The sequence below is a fragment of the Onychostruthus taczanowskii genome, unplaced genomic scaffold (genome assembly GCF_017590055.1).
Source record: "Onychostruthus taczanowskii isolate IOZ18803 unplaced genomic scaffold, ASM1759005v1 scaffold71, whole genome shotgun sequence".
Lineage (NCBI taxonomy): Eukaryota > Metazoa > Chordata > Aves > Passeriformes > Passeridae > Onychostruthus > Onychostruthus taczanowskii.
Window position 1 is genome coordinate 4,122,824 of NW_024504898.1, and position 17,466 is coordinate 4,140,289.

The 17,466-nt window shown below is 42.0% G+C and overlaps 1 protein-coding gene across 1 annotated transcript in view; it reads right to left on the reverse strand.

The window, feature by feature from the left end:
* GABRA5 (gamma-aminobutyric acid type A receptor subunit alpha5) overlaps positions 1-17,466 on the reverse strand; it is a 54,361-nt gene that overhangs the window by 5,452 nt on the left and 31,443 nt on the right. The window contains exon 6 of the mRNA XM_041422101.1: positions 3,327-3,470. Within this exon, the coding sequence (XP_041278035.1) occupies positions 3,327-3,470 (144 nt within the window). The remainder of the gene's footprint in view (positions 1-3,326; positions 3,471-17,466) is intronic.

Consider the following 17,466-nt stretch of genomic DNA (forward strand, 5'->3'; position numbering starts at 1 on the left):
CTGGCTCTGTTGGAGCAGCAAAGCTCCCTTTTACAACTGTAAGGCCACTGTTTATCCTTAGACCATAAGCTTTCTTGAGCAAGAGCTAATTTTTGTTATAGGTTTATGCAGCACTTAAAAGAGAATCCTGTTCCTGATGGGGTCCACTCATCACTGCAGAAAACAAATTATTGTTAGTAAACAAAAACAAATCTAGTACTAATGAAAAGCCCTAGAGCAGAAATGGCTGCACTTCGTGGAGCTGTGCAACTGTGCTGCTGCTCTTAAGGGTTTTTTTATGCTTTAAAATCTGCTACAGTCTTTTTTTTTTTTTTTTTTTTTTTTTTTTTTTTTTTTTTTGGTGCATAGTTGATGGAGTTCTGGAGATCACACTTACAGATTTTTCAGGATCTTACACACATTATTCCATTGCCATTATGCTGAGATTCAATTGATACTTTAGGGAGGGTAGGCCAGCCCCCAGGCTTTGTTTACTGGATATACCTGGACTCAGTTCTATCAATGACTGTTCTGGCAAGATTGTGACATTAGATACATTAGACACCTCCCTGACTATGCTGACATCCAGAATATTTTGGCCCATAAAAAATGCATGTTCCCTTTTATAGTGATACTAAAGAAATATTCATCTCAAGAAAAAAAACAAGAATTATTTGGTTCAAAATGAAGAGCTGAATGATTCTTTTATTATTTCAGCTTTGGATATTGCAGAGCTCAGGCTCCAGCTGGCAGTATACAAAAGAGTGGGTTTATGTTTTGTTTTGTGCCACTGCAGATCCTAAGTTAGCTATGAGAGATTCTGGGTATGGGGAACATAACTGGGCAAACATTTGTGGAAAGCAGCAAGATCCACTTGGACTGAAATCTCATATCTGATGGTTTTCAGCACTTTTACCACCAGGACATAACAGATGTTGGTTCTGTTAGAAGCAGAGTGAGTAGGAAAATGTCTTTCTTTCAGGTGAATAACATTTGGGGATGTTAGCACAAAAAACCCTCAATAAACCAAAAAACAAACAGCCAAAAGAAAAAAAAAAAACCAAAAACCAGGTGGCACATGACAGCTGTTTTCTGTGCCATGGCTAAAATGTTCCAAGTTTCAAGATTGGTTGTAGAATTAGGAATGCCAGGGTATTTTTTTCTGAGAAGGCAGCCAAAAGGCAGCTTGCCTACAAATCTGCAGAATCCCAAGGAACCAGTAGAGGTCTGGAATTTCCATTTTAAAAAAAGTCTGCTAGAAAGAAGGGCATAAATGACCTATGACATACACAAACATTTTGTCTATGCAACTGCAAGGGCTGGGTAGTTTGACTTGTGTGTCATAAAAGCCACAAAAGATCCAAGCACTTGGATTATGCAATAGCTATTTGGTTTTTCTTTTTCACGTTAACAATTCAATAGAAGGAAGAAATGCCTTCGATGGCCATTCGTAAGTAATGCCGATTACTGGCCTCCTACGAGCTTGATGAACTCCAGAAAATCCATCGTTGACTGATGCCTTCCCTGTGCAAAATCGGATTTCTGTATTTTGCTAATCCCCGGTTACAATCTGTGTCCTGCTCTGTGTGATCCACCCTGCAATCAGAATCCAGCCAGGATGGATTCAGATGTAAGCCAGGACATTAATACAAAATCTTGACGTTGGAAACACAGCATTTATTATAAATCTTAAATACGTGAGGGAGGTGTTTACTGTGCGGAAACTTTAGGATTTGTCTGGAGTGTTTCCTTGGGCTGAGGAGTACAAGGAGCTTTCACAGGCAAAGCGGCAAACTGGAAGTGGCCTGGAGCTGACACGCTGGAGCACTCACTGCCTGGGCTGCATGGTTTTCTTGCTCTAAGGAGCAGGACGAGGTTGTAGGAGATGTTCCAGTACATCCTTTGGATCTTTTTCTTGGCAACAATGAAGGCGAGAGGGGAGCTGCCATTCATTGCAGAAAACAACGCGGCTATGATGGTGAACTGGTAAGGAAAAGTGTCTTTATTCTTTTATATACTGTACTCATTTTTTTTCTGCAAAAGTGACCACTCTGTTTATATGTTTCTCTTGACTTTATGAATCTTCGCTTTAGCATCAGCTTTGTGTCTCCTGAAATGGGCAAGGGAGGGGGTGAATGTCTATAGGATGAAGATGGCTGTCAAATTCAGTGGCTGCCCAAGGCAAGCCTTCCCTCACTGTGTCCTTGCTGGAGCACAAGCAGCAAGCTCAGATGTCCCCTCTTTATTTGCCAGTTGGAGCACAACATTTTATGCGTCTTTAAGTTTCAGTCCAACTAACTTTGTGTGCAAGTGTACATGTATGTACCTGTTTTCATGTCTCTTAAATTTCCTACAGATGATAAAAGGTTCCTAATTTAATCTATATGTTGTAGTCTACAACTCTGACCATCATTTTGCGGCAGGGACACGGTGTATCTGTTGGGCTTTGCCTGCAGGAATTGCTCCCAGGCACGTTGCCACAGGCTGCCCCTTTCCCCAACCCAAGCCCCTTGCAACCACTAGCAGTGGAAATCCCCCTTTTCTTCCCGGCAGGCTATTTAATTTCCACCACTTCCCCCTCCCTTGGCTGGATGCCACTGATGCTCTCCAGCCGAGTGCATTGTGTAAACTGGTGAAGCCCCGGTCCCTCTGAGCGCACGTGATCCCTTGTCCCGGCCTCGACCCCCCGGGGGTCCCCCCCACCAATGCACACCCAGGGCTGCCCTTGCATGGGAGCCTTAAGCAGCAGGGGGGCACGGCTCACGTGGATGCCCGGCCTGGGATTAAAGCTTCTTTGCCTCCCTAATGCTGCCACATCTGGCGCCTCCGCTTCCAGCCCGAGAGGGAATGGGGATCCTCGGGGTTTGCACCTCCTCTCCGGCCACGTGGTGCCCCGGACACGCCGCAGAGCCGTGCCACGCCACAGCCTCCCCCACCCTGCCCCCCAGGGTTCCATCAAGCAATCATTTTAAAGCGATGATTGAAACGGATCAAATGCGTGGGTGGTGTTTGCCTCCCAGGGTGGTTCCTCCCACGGGGAAATAAGCCAGCAACAGCGCTGGCAGCCACAGCGAGGGCAATCGCCAAGGAACTGCGTGAGGCTTCTCAGGCACTCCTGTAAATACCAGGAGCCTGGATGTATCTTCAGCAATGTACCTAAGAGCCAGCATTTAACCCTCTCAGTGTTTAAATGCCCCTGCTAAGTGGCCATGAACCTGCACAGGATCTCCCTAGCACTCCACATCCCACAGATGCTTCCCTAGCCTTACTGCAAAGTAACCAGAGCCTGTGAGTCTCCCGTCCTGCTCCAGCCATCAGCAACCGTGGGATGGAAATATTCCCCCTACCTGTACTGGTACTGATGTTTTCCGTGCCCACGGTTTGTCCCATCAGGTGGTACTGGTTAAGTCGTGAGCCATCTTCAGCCACCACCACAGATGTTGTGGTGCTGTTAGTCCACACATAGATCACTTCAGAATTGGGGTAAGCATCTGCCAACAAGGGGGGAAAAAAGACAGTAAGGAGTAAAAACCACTGTGTAATATTTTAGTGGATATTTAAATGATAATGACAGGGAGAGAGAAGAATGGAGGAGTGAGAGTGAATGGAGAAAAACAAATAAAGATGATATAATCATGGTCCCATATGCCCATCTCAAAAAATATTAGGTTGAAGTCTTCTAATATAAGAGATGTGTGGGATGGTTTGTGAAAGGCTGGAACAGTGGAGGTATAAATATAATCCATCACAACCACTCAGTTTGGGAAAGAGCAGCTCAGATCTATACTCACCTCACTGGTGGCTCCTAAACCCCAGCAAGCTGCAAAAGGTATTTTGCTGAAGTTCCCCCTCAAAAGGACTCAGACACCTTGAATGCCAGGAAAACAGGGACCCTCCGTGTCTTGCCCTGTCTCCAGGACAGAATTCTAACTTATGCCATGTGCAAGTGCAGGGTCTGGTGTGTATGCACTGACTGGAATACATAGGTGTGGGTGAGGGCATAGGTCTTGCATGTGGGTAAAGGAAACTGGAACGTGCCTGCCTGTGCCTGTGATGCTAAAGAGCACTCACAGGATGCAGGGGTGAGAATGCATGGAGAGCAGGTATGGGGCAGGGAGCTGCAAGGAGAGGGTAACTGTTTGTGCAAAGCGGAATGGGTGGTGGTATGAAAACACCTGCACAACTGCAGATCTGTATGTGATTTCTCTTATGTTCATTTAGAAGTCCTAGGAATTAAATGTGTGTGCAGTACTGCCGGCTCATTCCTTCCTCTGTAATGCTGTTGTAACTTTTAATGCTCCAACACTCAGAGTGATCATAGTATTATAAGGAAATCTCAGTTTTCTTTTACAGACAGTCAATGCTGGGTTTACATTTTAGGCCTTCTCTGCAGATGGTCTCAAAAACCCCAGGAGACAACTCAATATTTAATTATATTTTATTTACTATAAGTAGCTCTCACACTTTTTAGAACTCCTCTAGCATTAAAAGCTTTCAGGTCACATTCCTGCAAGCATGTTACAGTAGGCTAGAGTACACTGCATAAAATCTCTGGAAATCAAGCAAGGCTTACTCTCGAAATGGAAGGTGAAAAGCAGGTAAGCTTGGAAGTGGTCTGAAGTCAAATATTAATATCTCATCTTCTGCACTTTTTAACTTGGAAGATAGGAGTGCAGAATGTTTCTTTCTGGAAAAAAACCTGACATCCTAGTTCAGGATGGAAAGCCACATGGTGGCTTTCCAGAATAGGACTTGAGAGTCAAGGACAACAGGCGAGGTTGAAGGACGTGTACTCACTCCATCAGACTGCAGGTTTTGTTTGCAAGTGAGCTGTATTGGAAAGGTGCAGCTCCATGGTATGGTTGTGTTCAAGGGTCCCAGGATGAGGGAAGAGATGACAATCTTGACTCCATGTTTCAGAAGGCTGATTTATTATATTATGATATTATATTAAAATGCTATACTAAAACTATACTAAAAAGAATAGAGGGAAACTACTCATCTGAAGGATAGAAAGGAGAGGAATGATAATAAAATCTTGTGACTACTCACAGCCTTGACACAGGTGGCTGTCATTGGTCATCAAGTAAAAAACAATTTGACATGCTGGGTAGACAATTCTCCAAATCACATTCCAAAGCAGCAAAACACGAGAAGCTGAAGTTTCCCAGCTTTTCAGGAGAAAAGATCCTGGCAAAAGGATTTTTCAAAAAACATGTCTGTGACACCATGGAGGACTTTCAAAAAAATTCACAGGCATTGGGTCATAGGTAGTGGGTCAACATGAGCTTCTGAGGCACTGCAAGGGCAAGAAATATGGTAAGGTGATCCCTGGATCCATAAAACCAGGAATGTCCAGCAGAAAATGGGAAGCAATCCCAGTTCAGGCTAAGAGCACGTATGTAGCACAATGAACTTCACTCGAATGCTCAACCAGGTAGCAGGGAAGAAAGCAGCACCTTCTTTTCACTTTTATTAAGGCTACTGTGTTGGATGTGGGAGGCAGGGCACTAGGCTCAATACACCTTTGCTCTGACCGTTTATGGCTTTTCATTCACACCACAGAAAAGCCATAGAAATGATGAAGACAGAGAAGGGGAGAGAGGTCAAAAGAAGGTTACAAGTACCTCCACAGACTGGAAAATAAGTAATGATTTGAAACTTAAGCAGCTCAGTTTATTCAGCTCACTGACAAAAAGCTGAGATGTAGCTCAAGCATACAGAAATCTGAAACCAGGGTGAATCTCTTGGACTACTCACTAAAGGTGCCTGAAAGATGGTTCCAGGCAGATTCAGATGAAGAGCAGGGAAGAATTTTCTAACTGTGTGGAAGGTGAGTAATTATACAGTAGATAACCTTCTGAAGAAAAAAAAAATTATGAACTACTGTCACTAGGAAGACATTGATAATTTGAAATCATTTTTTGTCACTTATCTGACAGTTGCTGCTGTATCCAGGGCTGCAGCTGATCTTGGGTTTGGAAGTTGAGAATCTACAAATTTTTCATCCTTTGTTAGCCATGCAGGACTGCCCACATGCCTTCCTTATGCTTGTATTTGTAGCTCTGCAGTAAAATTACTGTAATTATATGTCATGATCTGCTTTGAAAGGCTAAGAAGGAATGTCTTCCCTATTTCAAAATATTTGCATCACAAAAAGTCATGGAATTTCACCTTCCCTTTAGAGCTGAGATACTTTACTATCTCTAAGATGATTACAAGTTCACAATGTACTGTAAATAATTTCAAAGCCAGATCTGGAGAAGACAAGTGGGAGGAGATGGGTCCATTTTAAAAAAGTAATGCAGAAAACCCTCAATTTTTAAAATGGTATATGGTATATGTTGTTCATGGGCTGATTATCCCCAGGGAATGTAGGATATGTTTAGGTAGATTTGGGATTGTCAGAAAATTCCATTTTTACCTATGTTGTTACTTCCTATGCAAAAAAAAAAAATTCTTAACAACACCACTGGGACTTTTTTTTTTTTTTCCCTGGGATGATCTAGGTGTATCCCAACTCAGCACTCCCCTGTCTCTGCAATGATCCCAACAACCAGGATGATTGGGTTTTTCTTTGTTTTTGGATGATGATATACATTAATTCATCCTGACTAGATGCATCCCAATGCGAGTACCGTAACCAAATCACTGAAATTGCAATCATGCAGGAATTTAGGCCTGTAAGTTTTAACAAGAATTCAGATGCTTTGGTTCTCTCCTCAGCCTGGCCTGTGGGGCAGGGGAGTCCAAAAATAATTCAATATCTCTGCTGTGAATTGCAACCTTTACTGGGTGCTAAAACACATGCAGTGGAACAGGGTTGGGGGCTCCTATGCTGCAGGAGTCCAGCAGTTCACCTTGTAAAATACCTGAAACTTAGAGAGAGGCCACAAGGTGCCAAAACTCAAGATCCCACAGGTATGCCTAACCATTACTTCATGAGGCTGTTTGCTTTTGAAACCATGTCAGGGAAGGGCGGTGCCAATCCCAGGCCAGTTGGTGAGAAGTGAGAACATTTAACGACCTGAAATGATTTTACCTCCTCAGGAGAAGTCTGTCACATTAGGAATAGCATTAATTTACCCCAATCTAGATATATTCTGTTGTGATGGATCACATATATTAGATGATCCTCATCTATCTTCCACGCAAATATAAAACACGGTTTGTGTTTTAAGAAGCTCTAATATAAGATTTTTTACTTTGTGCCAACTTTCCTTACTACACATCAAGTTCTGACAGGAAAAAGCCATCCCATTCTCCTTGGTGTGGCAGCTGACCATCTCTTTTCTGGTCATCTAGATAAACCTCCAGAGGGATAAGCCTGTGTACTTTTAGCAGGTAGCTGTCTTCCTACTGCAAATCTTATGCCACATCTTCACAGAAGCCTCAAACTCCCAATTATCCCACACCGGACAACCAGAAGCTCCAGCTCTGCAGCTGATAACCCCTGCAGTACAATCAGGCATGGTTGTATTGAAAGCTGAAACTGTGGGTACAGGAGAGAATGATGTTATTTTGCTATGGGGGTAGAAGTACCAATGGAGACACAGTATTATTCACTGTCTACTAAATTTGGTAAAAACACTCTTCTACTTAAGCAAAGTTTCCAGTAGGTTGCTTACTAGCCTTGCTTGCTGGAGCACTGAACAACTTCAGGTCTTGCTGTTTAGAGATATGAGAAAAGTGTACCAGCAAAGGAAATATGGACATACATCATCTCCTTTATGTTACACACAGGATGGGGATGTCTCCAAGAGGATGACAGGAAAATGTAGTTGCAGCTCTGGAATAGCAAGCTGAGAAAATGATGCTGGTAGTTTTGCAAAAGCAAACTCAACTTCAAAGCCACTGCAAATCCAAGCAAGACTGCTTGGTGTTTATTCTACTTTAAGCAAGTGCATGTCTTCTGGATTTCTGAATCCAAATAATTAATCTTGTGTTCTTTACAGTAATTTTGTTATCTTGTCAAAGAAAGGAGGAAGTCTCATTAAAGTATCCTTTCTCTTCTATGCTCACTTTGAAAAAGGAAAAAAAAAAGGTTGCAGTTCAGATGAACAGCTAAAATTACAAACAAGTATAATGTTATTAAATGTGAGAAAATGACAACAGACATTTATTTCTACTGGACAGTTGATAAATGGCTGCAGGCTTATCACCTACCAGAATGATGAAAGAAATAATATCTTCTCTCATATATTTATTGACAAGCAGATCTGTTTTTCTACATTCTAGCATCCAACATACACCACACAATATAAAAACAGTAAAGGTGTCCCATGCTCTTCTCTCACATTTTCCCTGCTCCTGTATGGCTGGCAAGGAAAGCCAGACATGGTCTTCTGCCAGTGAACAGTGGGCAGGGGAGAGACCACAACCAGAGAGGAATTACATTAAGAAAAAGTCTAGCAAAGCACAACAGTAAGTGGGTAAGACCTGGAGGATCCCAGGCGTTTGCCTTGGCATTGAGGATCGTCCTGTTTTCATTTGCAGATGAAACAGTGTGAGCAGTGCAGAATCCTCCCTTCCATTCAAAAAGCAACTCACAAGCAGGGAGTTTTCTCCTGCCCCTGCCCCCACCACAGGGCAGTGATGGCATCTGACAGACACTGTCCTTGCTTTTCTTTCTCTCGCCTCCATATTTGAAAGAAACTCCAGGGGCAAAAAACCAACAACAACAAAACAAAAAAGGTGGTGGGGAAGAGTATTTCTTGGCACCTTAAGTCAAATAAACCTAAATGTGGATGGATGAACCCAAACTTTGAGTCTACGGGACCCAGACATATTTCTAGAACTGATTTTTTTAAGCTGGAATCCTTGAGAAAAAAAAAAATCACCACTGATATCTGCAATTAAGTTTTCATTCCTGCATTACAGAGCATAAAATAATTGAGAAACAAAGAATCCCTCTCCAAAACACCCCCTAAATCCTTTGACAGACCTCACAGGAAACATAAAGCAGTGCCTGCATAGGTAAGTTAAGGCAGCCTGTGCAGCTTGTTTGGATGCCCACCCAGCATGCTTGAGGTACATTCCACAATTAAACACACCATTTATCCACAAGCCATGGCTGGAACTTTCAGAATTGTGCTAGCTGGATACTGAATTAACTTAAAGAGATATTGTAAAAAGATGACTTCTGCTTTGTTTTCTATTTTATTCATTCCAATTGTGCAGTTACATCCTAAGCCTTTACTATCGTGACTTTTAGTGCATGCCACAAGGATTGTCAGACTGCCTAATCTTGGGAGTATTGCTAATCCCTGCCAAAGCCTGTTGATTGGGGAAGATGTGCATAAATTTTCAGCTTTTTTAGAAACTCTAATTACAATCTGAATACACATACAAATATCTATCTTATCTAACCATTAATGTATTTGACTCACTTAGAGGCTGTTATATAACTCACTAGTGATCCAGATTTACAGTCTCCCAGACTCCTGCAAGCTACAAAACAGCGCTGCTACTAAGCCATCATGTACCAGCTTGAATTCCAAGAGTCAGGCTGGATTTCTTGTGGTTTGTGCACCAATACTTTGTAGCCCATTACAAAGCATATGTCAACAGTTGTGCCTATGTGACTCGGCCAGATTTGAGCTCCATAATTGGAATTTCCCATTAAAATGACTTTATAAGAATGACTCGATGTACAAATGAGATAATTCTGTAGGAAGAGCAAATGGAAAACAAATCTAGTAAAAATATACTTTTAAAAATAACAATAACAAGACATGGTACTAATATGCATGGTCTAGGTCTTGGGGGAAATAGCTTTTTATAAAAATAAATTTTTAATGTAAAATAGGAATACAAATACTAACAGAAATGTATTCACATATTAAATGATTAAGAGCCTAAAATAAAGACTTTGTCATAGTGTGATGAATTCTGATGTTCTTGGGAGAATTTTAGGGTTATGGCAATTACTTTAGGGACCTGAAATCATTAAAATTGAGACTGGTAATTTAGGCTGGCAGGCGTTTACAGCATACAGATAAACAGCATGCATGATTTTGAATACATCACAGACAAGAAGTGTAATGTGTACAAATACACAGAACAACAAATTCATGTAACACAGAGTCACAGGACGGCAGGGACTGGTGGATACCTCTGGTGATCATATGGTCCCACACCCTGCTCAAGCAGGGACACCAAAAGCATTTTTTCCAGCACCATGTTCCAGTCAGGTTTTTAATATCTCCATGACATTCAAATCTCTGTAGCCAACTGCCAGTCTCTCTCCAACCTTTTCCGGTGTTCAGCCACTCCCACAATAAAAGCATGTTTTCTTCTGTTCAGATGAAATGTAATGTTTTTTAATTACCACTGGCCCTTATTCTGCCAGTGCTCACTACTGAGCAGCACCCAGTTCCCTCTTCTTCATCTCTCATTCCCCAATCCCTGCAATTTATACAGATGTATTAGGACTCTCTGAGCCTTCCCTTTTCCATACTGAACAGTCCAAGACCTCAGTCTCCCCCCACAGCAAAGATGCCTCAGCCTTTCAATAATTGCTCTAGCCCTGCACAGGATTCTCTCCACAAAGCCTCTATTCTTCTTGCACTGGGAAGCTCAGATTGGCCATGCACTCAGAATGGTTCCAGATGTGAGTAAAAATTCAATGCCCAGAAGGAAACATTTTTGGAATGACATAGTATCATTGTGACAATAGAGGACATCCAAGGAGGAAATTATACATGAAAACTGATGAAACTCATGAGCATATTTATGAAAAATTATAGGACACCACTGGCTGTAAAACAGGCAGTATGAAGTCCAGTCATACTGAAATGTTCATTCCTGTCCTTCCTGAAATTAAAATAAAAATAAAATTTGGTAATATAAGTAGTATTCTATATGTTTTCCTGATAAAGTTTTATTTGATCTTGTTGTCACATTCTGCAGGGAATAGTATAGGATGTTCTGAAAAATGTGCCTGACAGGTCTCAAGAGACTTCATTACTAAGCAACACTAATATACTCTACTGATCATTACTAAAAAAATAAAGCTCTAAGTTAGATCAAAATTATTCTCTTTCAGAATATGATTTACAAGTCACCTCCAGAAAAGGTGGGAATAGAAATCTGACTTGGAAAAGAAAGGGACAGGCTGTACCCACAAGGTGGTGAATACAGAACTGAAGATGGCTGTCAAATTCATTTTGAGACAGTTTTGCAAAAGCCATTTTCTTTGGTTTTTCAAAGAAAGAATCAGGTGGAAGGTCCTGTGTAATTTTAGAAGTTCCATTTAATGGGAGAAAAGTCTAAATATGACCCAACTTTGAAGTCAAAAATATAAAGCAAAGGAAAAAAACCCAAACTGAAAGCAACTGTGATTTTGGAGGCTGGATTCATAATTAGCATAGGCAAATCTGCTGACTTCTTTAATACAATAAATTGACTGTTTTCAAGTTGGTACGCTAAATCACAATTATACTGATGATGGATGTAACACAAATACTAATGAACAGTTCATCCTAAGAATTCAGTCAGGCATAGCACCTTCACAGGATGCAACTGCAGCGTTTAAGAAGAGCCCTGAGCTCAGAGCTGTGCAGAGTAACACAGAATGTCTCCCAAGAATGATCACGATCACCAGTGACAGCAGCTCTTTCTTGCCCCGTCATGCTCACCCATATCACAGGGGAGCATTAAGAATGAGAGGGATGCATCTATTTCCCAAGTGCTGGGATTGCAACTGGGAGTGACTACTTGCTGTGAAATCTGACACATAGGCAGCAAAACCCAGACATGGCACACTGAACTGAGCTGTGTGCCTCAGGATTGCAGGTTCTCAAGGCTCTACTTAGAAAAGGAGGAAGAAAAAAAAAAAAACAGCAAAGAAAACTTTTTTCCATGGTGCAGCCTGGAGCATGCAACAGCACAGACGTGTGGGTGTAGACAACTGATCTCTGCCACTCGTGGTGTGGGACTCCTGCCACACACTGACTGAAGGAGGTGTCTAAACAGGGTGTGCTGTGGGGATGTTACACATCCAGTGCTCCAAGGCACCAGCAGCACCAGGTCATTCCCCAGCATTCCTACTTCCATCTGAGAGCTGATATTAGGCAGCATCATGCCTTCCTTCTTTTGCCTCTTCCTGTTTCTTCCTCTCACTGCAGTCAGTAGTTTTAACACAACCTCTTTCTTTATTTTCAGGTATAGTGGCAGCTGTCTCAGGCTAGAACTAACCTGAGAACTGATTTTACATCACATTTAATGGTGGCTACACAACTTCTTTTCATATGGAACTTGTCAAAATCTGGTGTGCCAGCCTCTGATCCTTTTTCCCTTTTATGGCTGGCATAAATATCCACTGTAAGAGAACTAGAGAAACAGAACAGTAGGATGTGCTAGGATGATATTTTAAATGCTAAATGTCCTAGGAACATTTCTGACCTTATGTTGGTCTTTCTAGGCCATGCATGTAGTAATTCCACACCAGCCAGCCAATTTGAATGCTGTACTAACACTTAATGAACTTTGAATTTACAATCACAATATTAGGCACTTATATTAGCTGCTGCATTAGGAAAAGCAGCATGGTAATGAGGATGATGTTAAGACATTTAATTTAATTTTTGCACGGCAAACAAAAGTATCTTCCAAAGTGTGGCAGATACCATTACTCACTTTGCATAGTACCTTTAAAAAGATTAAGCACCTTTGCTTAATCTTAATTGCAGTGGTCCCCTGCTTTTGCAAGGTACCACTTAATAACAGCAAAGCTAATGTGAGCTGCTCTGCAGGAGTGTCACTGGAGTTTCTTTTGAGAAATGCAGAGTGAATTTTAGAAAATACTCAAATTGATCTTGTTGTGGAGGGTGCCTTCACAAACATGGTATTTTTTGCCACATGTAACATCACAGAATGAAAGCGTAACCTCACTCTAATCTACAGATATTCTTCTCACCCACTTAAGTGGCATCAGGGACTCAACCATCATAGTCTATCTGCTGAGCTTACCATTCAAAACACCCTTATAAATCTGTATGGCCTGAAACCAGCTGAGAGTGATTGGAACTACTTGCATAGCTAAATATATACCTCTGTTTCTGAATCCTATCCCTTAATGAAGACATTTAGAAATCTCAGAAGGACTGCTACATTAATAACACTGTGCAAACGTGTAATCAATAGTTATGCAGAGAGAGCAGGCTGAAATATTATTATTCAAACACTTTAATACTGCCTTGAAATTGCAATCACAAGAACTTATTCCCTACACCAAAGGTGCAGTCATCTAAATCTCCGAAGATGGATTTTAGCCCTCTGCTCTGGGGCACAGTGTAGCCCTGTATTTCAGAGAAGGGGATAAAATCTCCTGAGGCTGTCATTACGAAGTGCCCAGCCTCAGTGATGGATACAAAGAGCCTCTCTGAGGTGAGCTATTGCTGACCAGGGGCACTGCCATTCCATCTGCTCTCTGCTAGTGTACTCAGGCACACATCCTCTCTTTGGGAACTGTCTCCTCCAGTCCCCCTGGAGACCCAGATCCAAAGGGGCTCACGATCTCATTTTCTCTGTGCATACATAGAACATCTCCTTATTTACAGCCATCAGCTGACCTATTTTAGGAGGAGATTAACCTGAGCCTAAAAATATTTGTCTCCCCTAAGACGGCGAGAGCAATCAGCTCAGCTGTATATATTTACCCTACAAAAATATAAATTTAGGAGAGAGGAATCCCAGCTTTGCTGGCATATTTAGCTCTGGGATGTTTTCAGCAAAATGGCTGGCTCTTAGCACAGGCTGGCTGTGAGGAGACTTTCAGTGGCAATGATGGCGAAGAGGGAAAAAACCAGAAGGCTTATCAGGCTTTCCTTCTCCGCAGTTCTCTTTCCTTTTCATTTCTTCGTGGGGGACAACATGAAACAACTGTTTCCTTTGAAGAAGCTTGCTGGGCTGGGACTGCGGCAGCACTGGATGACAGCTTGGACTGGCTTGGCTCTCTGTGCCGGAGAGGAAGCTAATGAGGTTCCATCAATTTAGGTGGAGGACTTCCTGGTCCACCAGAGACTCAGGTGTCATAAAGGAGCTGCCAGACTAGAAACTGAAATCCAAGTTTGAGCAGTGTCTTAGAGCTTTTTTCCTTCCCCAAAAACCCTAGGCAAGTAATTTTGTCATTAATGTACTGCAGTAGCACTGGGAAGCTCTAATTGAACCTAGGGACCCATAACGACAGAGGCAATAAAAGCAAGTAATGAACCACTCTATCTTTGCACAGAAGAGACTGTAATTGCTCTTTGCTTCCTTTGTGCCCACCTGCAAAATGCAGGCAGCAGAGACCTACCAACCTCACACGGGGATCATGAGAATGATTCCAGAAATGTTTATGAAATGCTTACAAGCCATGGAAACAGCCACCTTAGAAAATAAGAGACATTAAAAACCTGGCTTGTAAAGCAGTGGAGCAGTTATCTACCCATTTGTCACATTTACAAATAACATCCCATTTACCAGTGGTATAGACCCATGATCCACGGCTGGCAACCGCAAGCCTGGCGCTGCCTTCTGGGGCATTATGAGACCAGCAGAGTCTTTGCAGGTTTGCACTCAAAGGCCATTTGAAAGCTTAAGCATATTAAGCACAGCTTCTGTGTGTCGTTTTCTATTGCTGACAACTTATATTGATTCCCTGTAATCAGGCATTTGTGCAGCCTTTAAGTTTGGGCTGTAATCTCCAAAGTGGGAAACGCGTGCTGATGTTTTTGTACCATTAGCAAAGCACCCCCGATCTCCACGTGGCCCCACCACAATCCTGTGTAGACCTCTGCCACATGAGACAAAAACACCACTGCTGGGTACCTCCACACTAACCCCTACCCCCACCTGAACTTTTGTATCCTTGAGCTCAAAACCACCACCAGTTGAGCTTTTCTTCCCCAAAGAGTCTGAGTATGTGAGCCACCTCATGATGAGGAGGCTGCTTCCAGGGCAGGCGGAGCGCAGCCTTTCAGGGCTGGCTGCTCAAGGGGCTCTTTGCAGCTGCTACAAAAGCTGCTGCCGGCACCCCACAGGAAGTCGATCCAAAGAAAGGGGCTTTGTTAAGGATGATCCTGCCTGCATGGACACTGCTCTCAGCTGGTAGGGAGCCAAGCCCTCAGCCGCTGCACGTCAGCAGAGTTTGCAGCCTGGGATCAGCGCTGGCTGCAACACATGGGCAAGGCAACAGCTTTTGTTCTTTCTGACCTCCCTTTCTCACTTTGTTATGAAGCTAAGAGGGAAAAACTCAGTGGTTTCTATGCAGCAGGTGACCAGAAGTAGGAGCTGACTGACCCAGAGCTGGGCACTGTTCCATAGGAAAGCCATAACACAGCCAGGGGCTGGGCTGCCGTTTTAATGTATTTTTAAGAATTATCTCAGTGCAGACATTCAGTAACCCTTTATATATGACAAAGCCCTTGAAAAGTTAAATAGTGACAGATACTGCAAGTGCTTGAAGGATATACTACAGTTTCTTCAGCCTTTTCAAGGAAGCCCTGGATGTGTGTCCCTATAATGGGTGAAGTAAAACTGACTGATCATTTTAGGGAGCCCTTTTCCTTTTTGTCAAACTAAAAGGTACACTTCTATGGCAAACCCACCAGACAAGTGGTAAATTATGGTCATACTCATTTGCAAGTTATGCACACTGGGGTCCTACAACAACAGCTGCTGCAGAAACCACATGGTCCAGGCCCAGAACCCTGTGTTTTAATTTCTAAGTAGATTCCTGTTAAGAAATCTTCTTACATCTCCGGAATACCTGAATATTACAGTATCTTTTACACACCATTTTTGATGAATTTCCTGCCCTTTGGATGTTCTGGGCTCCACCTTGACTGTGGAACCTAACTGCCCAAAATGCTGGATTAAAGAAGCTATTTTGCTATACATAGATATGCATATGACTATAGGCTAGGATGCAAAACCTGTGAGAAGGCTTAAATGTCTGCTGTTCTAACCCACTGCACTCAATGCAGAAGAAACAGCACAGCTCATACAAGATGCTTGAGGAAATGGTTAAGTTTTCTCTGTACTGAAAAGCCCTACTGACTGTCTCATTGAGATCCTTTGAAAAATGGGACTTCCAGCAGAAATAGCTGAAATAGTCATTAGGAGAGATACAAAAACTCACCATAAATATAATGTAACACCTAACTAATCTACAGCAGTGACTGTTTCTTCTGAACAAAGTACGGTTTTGTATTTCTGAGCTAGCAATGCAGAGAGAAATGGACTTCTGAGTTGCTCTGACTAGGGTATAATACACTTACCTACAAGAGATAGCGCTTCAGAAAAATAGGAACTTCTAAAATATGATTCATCTCATCCTTAGGCACATATCAAAAGTAATTCTAATGAACCTCACTGCAGAAGTACTTATTTCCTTTCAATGGCCATAGAGGGACTCTAGATAACTAACTGGCGCATATTTTTCTATCCAAAATTGTCACAGATTTGTCCCATCCATTCCCTAGAGCTTTGCTGTCAATACAAGGCTTTTGATATGAGCCAAATCCCTGTGGTCATTCTGCATTAAAAGATTTAATTTTTTTAAACAACACAGCCCCATGACAAGTCATCATCAAGGAAAATAAAAGCAAATACCAGCAATACCATTACGTGATGTCCACCCCCTCAATTCGTTCTAAAGCTTCCACAGAAAATTAGTTCAGGCTACATATCTGTGCTTTACTAGCTAGCTATACTTATGTAGAACAACAACAGTGGTCCAGTTGTCTAGACTGCCTAGACAAACATGAGTTTGATGCTGCCACGAGCAAGTCTTTCATTGTGTCTGATGTTCTAGCTTCTAAACAGCTAAAAATAAGGGGTAAAGTATGATAACTAAAGAGGTGGTTGGTAGCTGAGGGTAATATAGGGTTGAAAGAGAGAGAAGCAAAATACATCAAATGTCTTAGAAATATTCAGTTTTAGTATTCACCTAACTTTACCTGAATTTAGTAATTCAATATCCTTTGCAATGGAGGTGTCTAAGGAAGCAGTGATAAACCTTAGGAAAATGTAACAGAAGATATTACCTAACTGAGCAGAATGCCACCAAACCTATCCATTCCCTATTAGCTGACTTTTGCCTCAAATTGCAAAATCACAACTTAGTATTGAACTTGGCTGCTCAGCATCACAGAGGTCTGCCCTGGCTCTCTACACGTGTCCATTCACAAGGAAGGCACTAATACATCCCAGCAGAGTCAACAAGCTCTGCTCTTAGGAATAAATTCAAGGAGCCTCTTCTGTCCAGCTGTAGGGACAAGTAGCAGAAAACTCTTCATCTACATATGAGACTGCAGTTCCAGCTGTCCCTGAGAGCAACCTATGAAAAGCTTCCTAAGAGCCATTTCCACTTTTCAAAGTCTCTTAAAATTAACATTTTCTTTATTTATTATTCATTTAATTATATTCTTATACAAGACTACAACACACAGGTTTTGAGAGGCCAAATACATTATTTATCATATTTTACTAAATCAGAAT